Here is a 13,988-nt window from a genome sequence, read left to right on the forward strand (position 1 = left end):
TATTTTATAGAAAAGCGACACGAAGCTTTGCTTTATAAATGCGACGACTTGCGACTAAACCCAAATAGATAGATATTGAGTCGAGATGAAGCCAGTACAGTCGCGATCTAATACATACATGGTGTCGTCCCGCAGCAGCGTGGGCGAGCGGCGCAGCGGCGAGAGGCGAAGCGAGAGACGACAGCGGACCAGCGAGCGCGACGTGAGCGGCGTGCGCGCCGACAGCGACGCCTCCTCGCTGCCCGGCGGCGTGCGGCACGTGCGCCAGAACTCGTCCAGCCCTTACACAAAACATTATTGAACGCAGTTGTCTAGTCGCTGTCAGAAACATAGACCAGAGGCCTATGTCTAACATATAATTCACTTCTAGAAAGAAGCATTGTCTTACAAGACGGAGGTAGAAAGAGATGGTGCATGCAATGATAAATGTCAGCGCGTTAGACAATACGACCTATGTTTAGACTTCGTACGCGCTATGCGGCTAACCGTGCCGTCTTTTTCTCAAGCGATACTTTGAAGAGGGAGAGCACGCTAAAAACGCGCGGCTAACCGCAAAGTGCGTACGTAGTCTACGTAGCCTTAGGCACTGAAACATATATGGACACTTATACTATCGCGGTCATGTTCAGAGATTGCATTACTAGATTTTTGCATTGTGACGGCCCCACCGTCACCGTGAACATATTCGACTAGAGCTACTACCTAGACACTATTTTAGTACGCCGTATTTTCGCTAGCACTGTCAAATTAATTTTAAGATATATCCGGAATAAGTATTTTAGCAGGAAGTAGGGTCAGTTTGACTGAAAAGCCCTGCATGACGAATTTTCATGTTTTCAAGTTTTTGACAGAATTCGCTGCACGCATGGCTCAAATTTGGCGATCAAAAGTATTTTGACAAATAAAAAATTTTGATTTTTATTTACAGACCTAACCTAATACGTATTACTATTTGTATATGTTTTTAAATTAATACTACACAATGCCTGTTATGGAATAGAAAAACAATTTTTAAGCTACCTTTACAAATAACAAAGTAATAAAGGTTTGAAATTCAAGATTAGACAGAGAAAGACATACTGGCATGTGACGTCACACGCCAGTACCGCCATACTTGCTGCATAGAGAAAAGCGTTTGAGAAAGAGACAGGTATATAGATTTTTCAAAAAATCACTATAAATCCAATTTTCAACCGATCTCGGGGTACGGCAGTGCCCCCGCCAAGTCGAGCAAGACAAAACCAAAGGCACGGCCGTACCATACTTTTCTCGAACCCATTCAGGCTATTTTCAACATTTTCATTTTCTCTTCGCTAAATACTATCTGTATGTCTATATTTTCATAATAATATTAAGATATGGCAAAATCAGGAGTTGTCAAATACCGCATTATTAAGAATCATTTATAAATACGTAAACTGAGCCTATGCTTCTTGCTTTTCCACTTATCATTACTATAAAAAAAACCATGTATGTACATGAATGAAAAACTTTAACTATTCAGTTCAGACCGTTCAAATATATTTTGACATTTACAATCAACGACCTTGCCTAGCTGGTGATTGTTAAAATGAACTATTTGCTTAATACTTGGTTGCAAAGCCCCTAGCCTTCCTTACAGCGGCACATCGAGCTGGCATAGAGTCGACTAACTTTTGTATGCGTTCATAAGGTCTGTTCGCCCACTCTGACTTAAGTTCTTGAAAAAAAGCCTCCTAGCTAGAGGAATTTCTGCATCTTACTCTGCGATCCAGTTCTTCCCAGAAGTGTTCAATGGGATTTAGATCTGAATTTTGACTGGGCCGTTCAAAAATCTTTACCTTTTTATACTTTAAGAACGCCTGGATATGTTTGGATTTATGTTTGGGGTCATTATCATGCTGAAAAACCCAGCGAGGTGGCATATTTTCCTTAGCATAAGGTATCATGATGTGTATTGAGTATATTTTCGTACACAAATCGATCCATTATCCCATCAATTCTAACGAGGGGGCCGACTCCGTGGCGAGAAAAGCATTCCCAAACCATCACATTGCCACCACCATGCTTCACGTGGGTACTTGGTATCTTACATCGTGTCGTTTAATGTGTGGACGTCCCTCGTACTTGATGCCATCCGATGACATTAAATTGAACTTACTCTTGTCGCTCCATACATTTTTTGACCAATCAGTACTTGTCCACGACTTGTGACGAATTGCGAACGCTTCTCGAAATATCCGGCTTTTTAGACGGGAGTCGACCATATAGTCCTTGCTCTCTCAGGCGTCGCTTAACAGTGGAAATATGAATATATTGTCGCAAAATTTTTATTTTTGAATAAAAAGTAGTCTTTTGATCGCCTCTGCGGATTTTCGCGGATCTTCTGTGGAAAGTTTTTTGATTACACGATCAGTTGTTGAAGTCATTTCGATGACGACCGCTTTTAGGCTTGTTAAGGACGTTCTTTCGAGCCTCAAACAATTTATTTCAAACGCTAATAAGCTGTCGGATACTCCAAAAGTTCGTGAAAACTTCAGCTTGCGACTTGCCCCTTTTGAGTGTAGCCGCAACAGCCTGTTTTATGTCGTTTGAATATTCTTTGTATTTCGGCATGTTACAAGCAGTCTACTGATATTTATTCATGAAATATTTGTGAAATGCATTGCAATTGCAATGCATTCTTGGTAAAAATTCAAAGAATATACTTGTCAAAATATTTTTGAACCAGTAAAATGTAAAATTTTGGGGCTAGTGTATATTATTAAAAGAAATTAAACTTTTTGCCTAATTCGAGGATTTCTTAAGCCATTCATTATTTTAGCAACAAATACGTATTCATAACTAATATGATTAACATAATATCAAAACTTTTTTGGAGTCAAAATACTTTTGATCGCTACTGTAATTTATTTATAAAGCTGTTCAATTAATTCGAGACAAAACTATATTAACAATACCTTCGTCGATGTCTTGTGATTGATCAGTGATGGGTCGAGATGGCGCTCTTGTTTTTACTCTTCTCGGGCGTCCTGTAATACAGAAAAGTTCAGTTAACGCCTCAAGAACTTTGTTTAAAATCTAGGAGTATTATTTTGTTAATTGTTAAAAGAGTTACCGTTCGAATTTGTCTGGGTCAGGTTATTTGTTCGGTTGTGTGGCACCGTGCGGCACTGACCCTTGCTGAAAGACAACAGATGGTAACCCTTGGTTAAATAGCGAGGTATCTAATCTACTACCGCCTGTGGCACTGTCCCTTGACTAGATGCCACAGATGCTAACCCTTAGTGTAGTGTAGTTCGGTCTACTCCTGTTTGTGCGACACTGATAATGGATGAGATACTGCCGATGGTAATCCTTGGTGTTAACAGCAAGACTTGGGCCGCACGCGTCGCGTGCCGCGCTCGCATCGCCGGCACCCCAGCGCCGTCGCTTGATTGTAAGGTATGGTACTGGGACTGACCCTTGACGAGGTGTCGCCGTCGCTTGATTGTAAGGTATGGTACTGGGACTGACCCTTGACGAGGTGTCGCAGCGTGTGCGCGGGCAGGTCGGCGAGCGCGTCACCCGCCTCGCCGTGCAGCGGCGGCAGCGATAGCATCTCGTTGCTGCTGCACTGCTGCTCCGCGACCGACTTGGGCCGCACGCGCCGCGTGCCGCCGCGCTCCCGCCGCCGGCACCCCAGCGGCGTCGCCTAAACGTTAGGTATATACTTTATGCGGGATTCACTCTCTCGCCTCATGCTTCGCCTCGCGCGTCGTCTCGTATCTCGGCCCGCGGCTCGCGTGATCGAAGGTAAATGAGCTTCCTGTTTACACTCTCGTGGCGAGTTCAGTTGTCTTTGAGCTTACAACCTGCGCAGCACAAGGTTCAAACTCGAATGAAGCGAGAGCGCGAATGTACGTATGGTACTATTCAATGGAAAAAATCAATTGTGTAAACAAATGTGGTGACTGACATTGACACTTGACTGACGACTGGCTGACTGACTGACTGACGTTGGCTCTAGTGATGTGAAAGCTCTTTAAGATACTTCAATCAGCAGTAAATAATTATTTTGAATTTACTCATATTTCATTATTTAATGTTTTCCCCTGTTTTCCCTAAGTTTAATTTTTAAAAATGGCGAATCACGTATTCTCTTAGTCCTGTTCAAGAGTCATTCACAATGTTCCATGTCCCTTTTAACTTAAAATGTTTAATAGCATTTTCACGAAGTTTTAGAATTATATCTTCAAATATACCTAACGTTTTTCCATACAAACTTACACTCCCCTTTATACCCCTTTAAGGGTAGAATTTTTAAAATGGTGAAACATGTATATCCACTTATATTTTTTGACGTATATTTTCCCCAAGGTTTATGATGGAGTATTTTAGAATTGAAAGGGTCAGTTAAAATATGGATTAATTTAGAATTTTTTGCTGCTTAAGTAGCGTAGTAGAAAAAGGCAACCTGAGATATGTGTGCATAGGAGAAATTTGTATCTTGACTCCTGTCCAACGGTGGTGTAGGGGTTATAGTACGCAGTACGGATTGCTGAGGACCTAGGTTCGATTCCCAGCGCTGGTCTCTTTTTCTGGTTTTCTGTGCATCCATGTCTCAGTTGTATTTTCGATATAATTTAGAAGAGGCATTTTTAAATTTACATAAGACAGGGAAATGAGAGTAGACACAGGGAAGTGATTCAAAATGATTGTTTGGTCCAACAATGGACTCCACAGTAAATATGATAAGTACTAGTAAATAGAAATCTACATAATTTCTACTATAATACTCTTTATCGTCCAACTAGTGTTTACCACGGCTTCGCACACGTAAATCATTAGGTCCAACAGCTGAAATACCGGGATTTTTAAAAATTGCCGTGGGAATTCCCGAAAATTAAATCGTTGTTTTCATTGACATTACATTAAAAACAATCGTGGTAAAATTTCATGACTCTAAGCCCAGCGGTTATTAGTTCGAAATTTTATCCCTATCTCGTAGGAATATCGAAATAAAAAGTAGGCTATGTTTTATTCCAGATGTCAAACTATCTATATACCAATTTTCATGACAAAGCTGAGCGGTTGTTATTCAAGATTTTATCCCTATCCCATGGGAATATCGGGATAAAAAGTATCCTATGTTATCTAACTTTTCGCCAAATTTCATCCAAATCCGTCCAGCCGTTTCAGCGTGAAGAAGTAACGAACATATTCACTCACTCACTCAAAACTTTCACATTTATAATATTAGTAGGATTAGTAGGATAGTACGATAGGATTAGAAACCTTTATAAACCTTCATTAAATAGTGTAACTTAACACAAATAATTAATATCTACGAATAAATTAATTTGCAGAGCCAGCCATAATTATCGGTAGGTAAGGTTGGTTCAGTCAAATAATTAATTTTGTTGGTACAGCACTAAATTTCCAGAGACTAGACCGACCATAGACCAACTTCGGTGAGGAAAAAATTATCATGTCAATTTGACAAATATAACGGATTTTCGTCTTCCATTTAATTCTATAAAATAAACATATTTACACGATTATTTAATGATAAAATGATTGTTAAAAACAGTGCTGAGCTCATTGAGATGTGAATATGATCGGGATTGGCGTTCAAATGTAAGTAACTACGGAGTAATCGTGAAAAAATGCTTTGTTTACACAATTGATTTTTTCCATTGAATAGTATTATAGTCAGTCCCAAAGTTCTGTCACTAGCACATTATTTTTTAATTTGGAACATGATTTTAAGAAAATTTGATTAAATTCCATTTTTGAATGTTTGGCAATTATTTTAAAACAAAAAACAGTCATTTGGTGCAATTTCTCACGATGGAGTGGACATTGAAAGAAAACTGAATAGCTGTTTTAGCATTGCACCGCTGTGGGCACTCGCCAAGTACCATTTTCAAGCTGCTCAAAAATTTAAATATAACGCTTAGGTTTGTGAACCGTACTATTGATAGATACAATGAAGTCTGCAGTGTTGAGGACAAGAAAATAATTGGCCGGCCTCGCTCCGTACGAACACCAGCAATGATCAAAGCAATCAAGGCGCGCATAGCAAGAAATCCTGTTCGAAAACAGAAGTTGATGGCTTTGCAGATGGGTGTGAGTAGAAAAACTATCAAAAAGATTTTAAACGAAGATCTTAGTCTACGAGCATACAAAAAAAAGAGTGGGCACTTACTTAATGCCCGTCTAAAAACAATAAGGCTTAAAAGATCCCGGAAGTTGTTAAAGCGGTACGCGAAAAATCGACACCGTGATGTCCTCTTTACAGACGAAAAGATTTGCGATATTGAAGAGAAGTACATACAATAAACAGAATGATAGAGTGTACGCTAGGAGCTCTGAAGAAGCAGGAGAAAGAGTTCCACGGGTGTAACATGGGCATCATCCATCATCAGTGATGATCTGGTTGGGTGTATCTTTTTACGGGCCAACTAAGGTTCATTTTTGCGAAAAAGGGGTCAAAATCAGTGCGAAAGTGCACCAAGAGACGGTTTTGGCTAAGCATGTCGAAGATCTTCCCAACACGCTATTTTCAGGACATAATTTTGTGTTCCAGCAGGATTCTGCGCCAGCACACACAGCCAAGACCACTCAAGCCTGGTTTGACCGTCAAAAAATCGACTTTATAAGACACGAAGATTGGCCTTCCTCCAGTTCGGACCTTAATCTTCTGGACGATAAAATTTGGCAGGTCTTAGAGGGGATGGTCTGTGCTAAATTTCATAAAAATTGGAGAGCCTGAAGTCATCTTTAAGAAAAGCAGCCGCTGAAATAGACATGAAAATGGTGCGTGCTGCGATAGACGACTGGCCGCGCCGATTAAGGGCCTGTATAAAAACAAAGGTGGTAATTTTGAATAATTTTAATTCTTTATTAAATGTACTTTAAATTGTTATATAATTTATTAAAAACTGATTGGCACTTTTGTTTTTATCTTTATTTTCATTTGTGACAGAACTTTGGGACCGACTACGTAAACACCTAGCTCGCGTTCGTCGTGAGGTCCTTTGACTCGTGCCCAAAAACCGCTCCGGACGCGAGCGCTGCGAGGGGCGAGGCGAGGCGCGTGCGTCTAGTCACACTCTCACCTCGTATAGTCAGGATCAAATATATTGTAGCAAGTGTTCAAATACTTCGGCACGCCATATATTTTGTATCGCGTGCCGAAATATTTGACCGACGACTGCCAGATACGAACGGTTCCGTTAAAGAATAAATATGCTTACCAAATTTAAGTAATCCAACTTCTGGTCGCATGTAAATTTGTAAAAACAAAGTTAGACTTTTAATTACATTTCTTTCCGATTCATTTTAGATATCGTAACAAACTAACAGTAAGAAATGGTCTATTGCATTAATATAGCTATTGAATTTGTGCCACAAATTCAAACATCTATGTAAAGCGCTACTCAAATCTGGTCGAATTCTACAGAAAAGGCATTAAAATTATAACTTACCGCGGAATGCGATATAGGAGTGAGGAGGTCGGGAATATCTGCGTCGCTGCTTGGTACCGGATCGCTGTCGCCACTGTCCACACCTTCACACGCCGAGAGAGCCAAGTTTTCCACCGCCTCACTACGAAAGAATGTTCACACGTTTTTATTTCTAAGAAGAACAATGATAGAATATGTTTGAAAACATTAGTAAAGCTGAGAAGTATTGCTGTCACGAATACTACTATTCGGGCGCGCAAGAGTTAGTGGAAATTAGTAAAAATATTTTGCTTTTTTAATAAAAATTAAGAAATGTTTCGTCACGTTGTATTCAACGACACAGCCGTGAGACTAGAAAATTAATGTTCAATCATCTGGTCATTAGACACAAAATATACGCACACTGAACACTCCGAACGAACTACGAGTAATTAATAACTAACATATAACGTAGTTTTCGTTAATTAAATGGAACGGTAAATAGATGTGTGGAGTTGACTAGAGCGAATCGTGACTGTCTGCCGTGAATGAATAGTAACAGCACATTTGTTTGTTTAACAGATCACCTGCTATGATTCACGTGCATTTACGTGCTACGTCGTGGTTTCTCGGAACAAAAGTTATCAGTAAGATGCGAAATAGCACAAAGGTCAGATAATTCAGGATTTGTTAGAAAATCTAAGTGATGCCGTTATTTTGCCGCCATTGGTTTAATTTTTAATTTTGAAACCAAGCGATCGATATTGAAAAAGCACGGTACGACTACTGACACAGCCTTGCGACAGGATCGTTTCTATGATGTTGATAAGACGTTGTAAGCGACCACATGCACTTTGTCACTTTCATCATCATCATATCAGCAGTAGGACGTAACTTTAGGAAATAGCCCTCTCACATAAATCTCAAGTTGTCTTAATCGGAAGCGGCCTGCATCCACCGTGAAACCACGCGCTTCATCACTAACTTTATCCTCGTTAAAAGCTTCCAGCGCTCCAAAAACAACGACAGTGTAGATCATACTAGACAGTAGAAGCATCTACCGATCTAATGAGAAATAAGAAACTTTTACTGTTTTAAACCGTGCGTGTAAGATTGTGATAACATTTGTGAATTCAAAAGTAGTAATTATCTTTTCTCAAACATGACATGAAATATTGACGTTGTGTTACAAATAATAGGCAGAGAAGTATCGCGCTGCAGGCGCTGTGACTCAGCAGCCTGCGCGCGGTCACTCTAGCGGCCTGCAAAGAGATTTCATACAACCTTGCAGGCCGCTGGCCGGCAATGCGACCGTCTTTTGTTTCAACGCGCGCTCTGCGATACGCACGCGACCCACGCCCAGCACCACCGCCCGCCAGCAGCCAGCGCGACACGCGCGCACACAACAGGGCGACCAGACTAGGCGTCCCGCCAGCTTCATTTCTTGTTTTTTTATTTAATTTCATGTAATGTTTGAGAAAAGCACTATACAAGCCTCGGCCGGAACGTGGGGTTGCCAGCCTCGCATCCCTATCCCATATCTCCTTGGCCGGCACCCCCTACTTCCCGGCCTCTACAGTAATGTACTATTTTTATGAAATAATAAATAGCCATAGATACATAGATGTTTAGTGAATTAAAGAGTGTTCTTACTTAAGCAGATCCTGTAGAGTAGAGGCGCAGGGCGCCATAGCGTCTCGCACCGCCTGCAGCGGGACAAGCTCGCCGGCCCCGCCGCCGCCCATCGCCGCGAACACTTCGCTGCATCTCTGCAGAACAAATTAATGTTTTCCAAATACATTCTATAAGTACGTTTACGTTTAGTATGTAGAACAAAAATAGGAAATTTTGATTGCATTTTCATTTTGCATCAAGTGGTTGGCAACAATTGATTTCGGAATACACCGGGACTTATAACATTTCCTCTTGTTTTTAGGGTTTCCGTACCCAAAGGGTGCCAACGGGACCCTATTACTGAGACTCCGCTGTCTGTCTGTCTGTCCGTCCGTCTGTCACAGGACTCTATCTCTTAAGCTGTAAAAGTTAGACACTTGAAATTTTCACAGATTATGTATTACTGTGGCCGTTATAACAACAAATACTAAAAATAAAATAAAGTTACAAATTAAAGGGGTTCATCATACAAGAAACGTGTTTTTATCAGCGTTTTTGGTTGCTAGGCGTTGTCGCCTAGCAACGACTAGCTATTTCGTTTGAATATTTACCTTTTAAGTTTGCGATTTTAATGATGTTTATAAAGGCTTCAAAAATATAATATAGTGACTGTCTGATTGTGTGGTTTATTCATTTTTGTGCAAAATGAATAAAGCAATTTATGAACCACAAACCTCAATGAAGCCAACTTTGATAAAGCGCTCGCCAAATTCACACCGTATTAATCACTATGTTTAACTATTGTTTTTTACACTAAAAAAATCATACATACATAATTACACGGTTTATAATACAGTTTAAAATTTATTCACACTAGTCGAGCTTCTTATTATTTAATTATAATACACAACATACGAAGTCCGCCGAATTTCCCGCGAGTGAACCGTGCTGACAGCCATTTTTTTTGAGCCGCGCGGGCAAATGTTTCAGAAGCAAATAGCCAGAACCAAAGAGGATGAGAATTTGAATTGTTTTTTATTCGAAATACTTGCACAAGTGCTTACATTCCGGCGATATTTTTAGCTTTTCTTTAGCTTGCCCTGTTTGTTTGTTTATTTATTTATTTATTGTTTGTTTGGGTCAAATCTTGGAAGCTAAATTTGACCCACTTCCAGTTGTCCGATTGACTTGAAATTTGGCTACTTATGTAAATTTGGTGACAATACAATAATCTGGTAGTGACATCTTGGTGGCCCTGCCAGGATCGTCCCTGCAGGAGGGAACTCCTCAATAGTTAATAGTACTGACTTGAAATTTGGTACGGATATGTAGTTTAGATGACAATGCAAGTACAGTCAAAACAAAGTACATTTGGCAAAAAAGCATGTATTAAAAAATATTTTTTTAACAAAAATTCATTACAAGCATTATATTTATTTGCAGTGTACCTAATGTAACTACGTTTGCTCGGGTGAAATCTTTCAACTCAAATTTGAAGTGGATATCTTCAACCGATTCAGCTGAAATTTTACACGCATGTATAAATCCGATGACAATGCAATATTATTATGACATGGAGTTTATCTGATGATAAAGCTAGCGGGTGACCATAGGAACTCTGTGATAAACGACACGACCGCATCGTGTTTAGACTCGTTTGATTCGTCTTGACGAGTACTTTGGTAACCAGGGGCATAAAGTATAGTCAGCAAAAAAAAAATATTAGAAGAATTTTAAGAAAAACTTTTACTGAATTGTTTACGAAACCCTTCATGTACGAGTCGACTCGCACTTGACCAATTTTCTATTCCGTGGTATAGCCAGACTTAGGGGCGGTGACATTCTGTGGAGTAATAATGATATGATATACCTGCAGGTACTGGTGCAGCAAGTGGTGCGCGGCGGCGGCGGCGCGCTCGAGCGCGGCGGGCAGCGGCGGCGGCGGCAGCGCGGCGGCGGCCTGCGCGGCCAGCGCGGCGCCCGCCTCGCCTCCGCCCCACGCGCGCTCCAGTGCCATCGCGCGCAGCGTGTGCGTCGTCGCCGGCGCTGAGTTCACGGCCAGTCTGTGCGACAAACAAAAACGTTAAATATAAGCAGAGTAGCAGGCGCCACAATGCCCACGCATTACGAGCTCGTATTTTTTTTTATAATCCACTTTTGCCCGCGGCGATCCGTTGGTCCGTTTCGACGTGAAAGACGGTCAAACACACACACTTTTGCATTTATAATATTAGTATGGATGTTTTATATCAAAACAAAACTTGGAAAATCTGTTCCACTATATCGTATCCAAAAATCTTTTAAGGACCTAGACCTGGAATATCAATTCAAGTTGGATATCTTTCAGGACTCTTGTTCAATTAAGCGAAAAATGCTGAACCCATCGCACGCCTCTCAAAATTAGTTACCTTTTTTTTTGTTATTAATTTAATTAGTAAAATTATATTAGGTCTTAGAGTTTTACTTGTTAGTGTATTTCCCCGAACATGCTGTTGCATGCCTGTTATTGGTGCATGAGCGGGGCTATAACTTATAATTAAGATTAATTTAAATGTCTCGTTCATGTTCTGTTGGCATGTCTAATAAATAAATAAATAAAATAAATAATCACTAATTAATTAAGACTGGGCAATTAGGAAGATTCCTAGGTAAAAAAGATATATATTTTTCTCATTATTTTTTTTTCGTGATTTTTGTCATTTTTTTTTTTTTTTATTGTATAAGTGTTTTTAATAAATAATTATAAATAAAATATTTACTTTTACAAATAAATAAATAGAACGAAATTGATTATCATCATCATCATCATATCAGCCGTAGGACGTCCACCGTTGGACATAAGCCACCCCCATAGACCTCCAGTTGCTTCAGTTGGAAGTGACCAGCATCCACTTCAAACCCGCGGCTTTAACTAAGGTGCTGTTTCACCATCCATTGATTAGTGTTAACTGGCGGTTAAATGTGATGCCGTCTCTTTGCCGTTTATTTGTTTTGTTCGAATAGACGGAGATGGCATCACATTTAACCGTCGGTTAACGCTAATCAATGGATGGTGTAGACGACGCATGTACAAAGTTTAAATAAAGAGTTTGTATACCAACGCTGTCTAGCAATTGGCCACTAATAAAATTGGAAAGCATGCAGCGCGGAAAGAAAACAAAAGAATATCGAGAGTGCTGTCATAGTCCTTGTCCGCGCTGCGTGTTTAATTTTGCATTATTATTAAAAAGTTGTTTTATTTACTAATTTACACTCTAAAGATCATTATACAGTCTACAATTTTGGTACATCGAACCGAATAAATTAATTAAAACCAGTGCAATAGTTTTTTCCATAGTTTAAATTCAGTGTATATAGTGAAATAATGTTCAACACGCCACCACCACCTATGACACGGCAACGTTGCCGCGAGCTAGCTGCAGGAGAATCAGCTCGGCTCGGCGATGTTCCTTCTACACATCGGCAACTTCCTTGTGATTCTACATTTGTCCAGCCACCTCCCTCCGATGTTCGCTCAAGTAAGTCGAAAAAGTCATCAGCATCGTCGGTAGCAAGGCGGAAGGAATGAGGGCTATCGTTTTTTGTCTCACTAGATGGCGCACTGTTGCGTGAGGTTTTTAAGTATGGCTTTCAAAGTCTGTTATTGAGGGCGTGAAAACAAAGTTTAGATTAAAATCATATTTAATACACCTTAAAACCGTACCATAAAAATATCGAGCATGCCACAGTGTTGCAAAGTCCCCGTTTTGTTCGGAAAAAAGGGAGGACAAATTTCCGAAAGACAAAACTGTCTCATAACACAGACATTCATTGCCCCGGAACGCATATTTGCCGTAATTAATTTCAGATATTGCAGAATATTCACAAAATTATTCTAATTATAAATAAACCCGCGTAGCTCACCCAAAACTATGAGATTTGACATTTCGGAGACCTCACGCTACACTAGCGCCTCTAGCGGCGAATTCATTCGCGATAGCCCTCATTAGAGTTAAAGGCAGCCGAGGAAAAGGCGCGCATCGAGAAGGACCTCATCGACAAACGACTCGCGGCCGACTTAGCTCGCCTCGACGCTGAGTCTGATAGGGAGGACGACTTTATCAGTCACAGCCACAGCGAGAACCACGAGCCCTATATATGGTTAGATAATCAACGTGTAAATATGTCTCCCTTGCCTGTGCAGCATGAGCCGGTCGCGCACTCTTCCGACCGTGCAGCGCCTGCACAAGCCACAGACATACTACAGTTGGCTCATGCAATCAAAGACATGATGGATCAATCATCTTCTCAACGTGAAGAACGATTACTAAGTCGCTTAGCCATGCCGCGTGACCTGCCTTTGTTCAGTGGCGACTGCGTTGAGTGGCTCCATTTCAAGAATGCGTATGACGAGTCTGTGTTGACCTGCAGTTTCTCAGAAAATGAAAACCTGTCTCGGCTTCGACGAGCTCTACGAGGCGATGCTAGGGAAGCTGTCACCGATTTGCTAATCGGCAATACATCGCCCGCAGCCGTCATGGAAGCTTTAGAGCTAAAATTCGGTCAGTCAGAATTGATTATTATTAACCTTACAGCAAAACTACGCAAATTGCCTCCCTTGCCTGCTTTTTATCAATATGACCTTATTAACTTCGCCATGAAGGTAAATAATTGCTTGGCAACAATTCGCGCACTGAAACAAGACGACCATCTCCGCAACCCAGAGCTTGCATCAGCTATAACATCAAAGCTGCCCAGTACATTACTAGGAAAGTGGACCGACTTTGCGTACGATCGGCTGCGCGCCGGGGAGCCAAAGTTAGTGTTACTGGCTGAATTTTTGAAGAGAGAGGCTGAAAAAGTTTCAATCGCGGGTACACTTTATCAACCGCGTGAATTCAAGAGGCCGCTACCCGTAAACAATCCTGTCAAGCGAGCTAGTGACTGCTATCCAAATCCTGCTCGACCCATACTTGTTACGGTAAG

At 40.8% G+C, this 13,988-nt stretch overlaps 1 protein-coding gene across 1 annotated transcript in view; it reads right to left on the minus strand.

The window, feature by feature from the left end:
- Positions 1–13,988, minus strand: part of LOC141430548 (uncharacterized) — a 37,450-nt gene that overhangs the window by 6,861 nt on the left and 16,601 nt on the right. Inside the window, exons 17-22 of the mRNA XM_074091298.1 lie at positions 10,894–11,086; positions 9,063–9,178; positions 7,452–7,572; positions 3,496–3,673; positions 2,940–3,011; positions 119–281 (exon numbers count right to left, since the gene is read on the minus strand). Coding sequence (XP_073947399.1) covers positions 119–281; positions 2,940–3,011; positions 3,496–3,673; positions 7,452–7,572; positions 9,063–9,178; positions 10,894–11,086 — 843 coding nt within the window. The remainder of the gene's footprint in view (positions 1–118; positions 282–2,939; positions 3,012–3,495; positions 3,674–7,451; positions 7,573–9,062; positions 9,179–10,893; positions 11,087–13,988) is intronic.

Source organism: Choristoneura fumiferana, chromosome 8 (assembly GCF_025370935.1).
Source record: "Choristoneura fumiferana chromosome 8, NRCan_CFum_1, whole genome shotgun sequence".
In the NCBI taxonomy this organism is placed as follows: Eukaryota; Metazoa; Arthropoda; class Insecta; order Lepidoptera; family Tortricidae; genus Choristoneura; species Choristoneura fumiferana.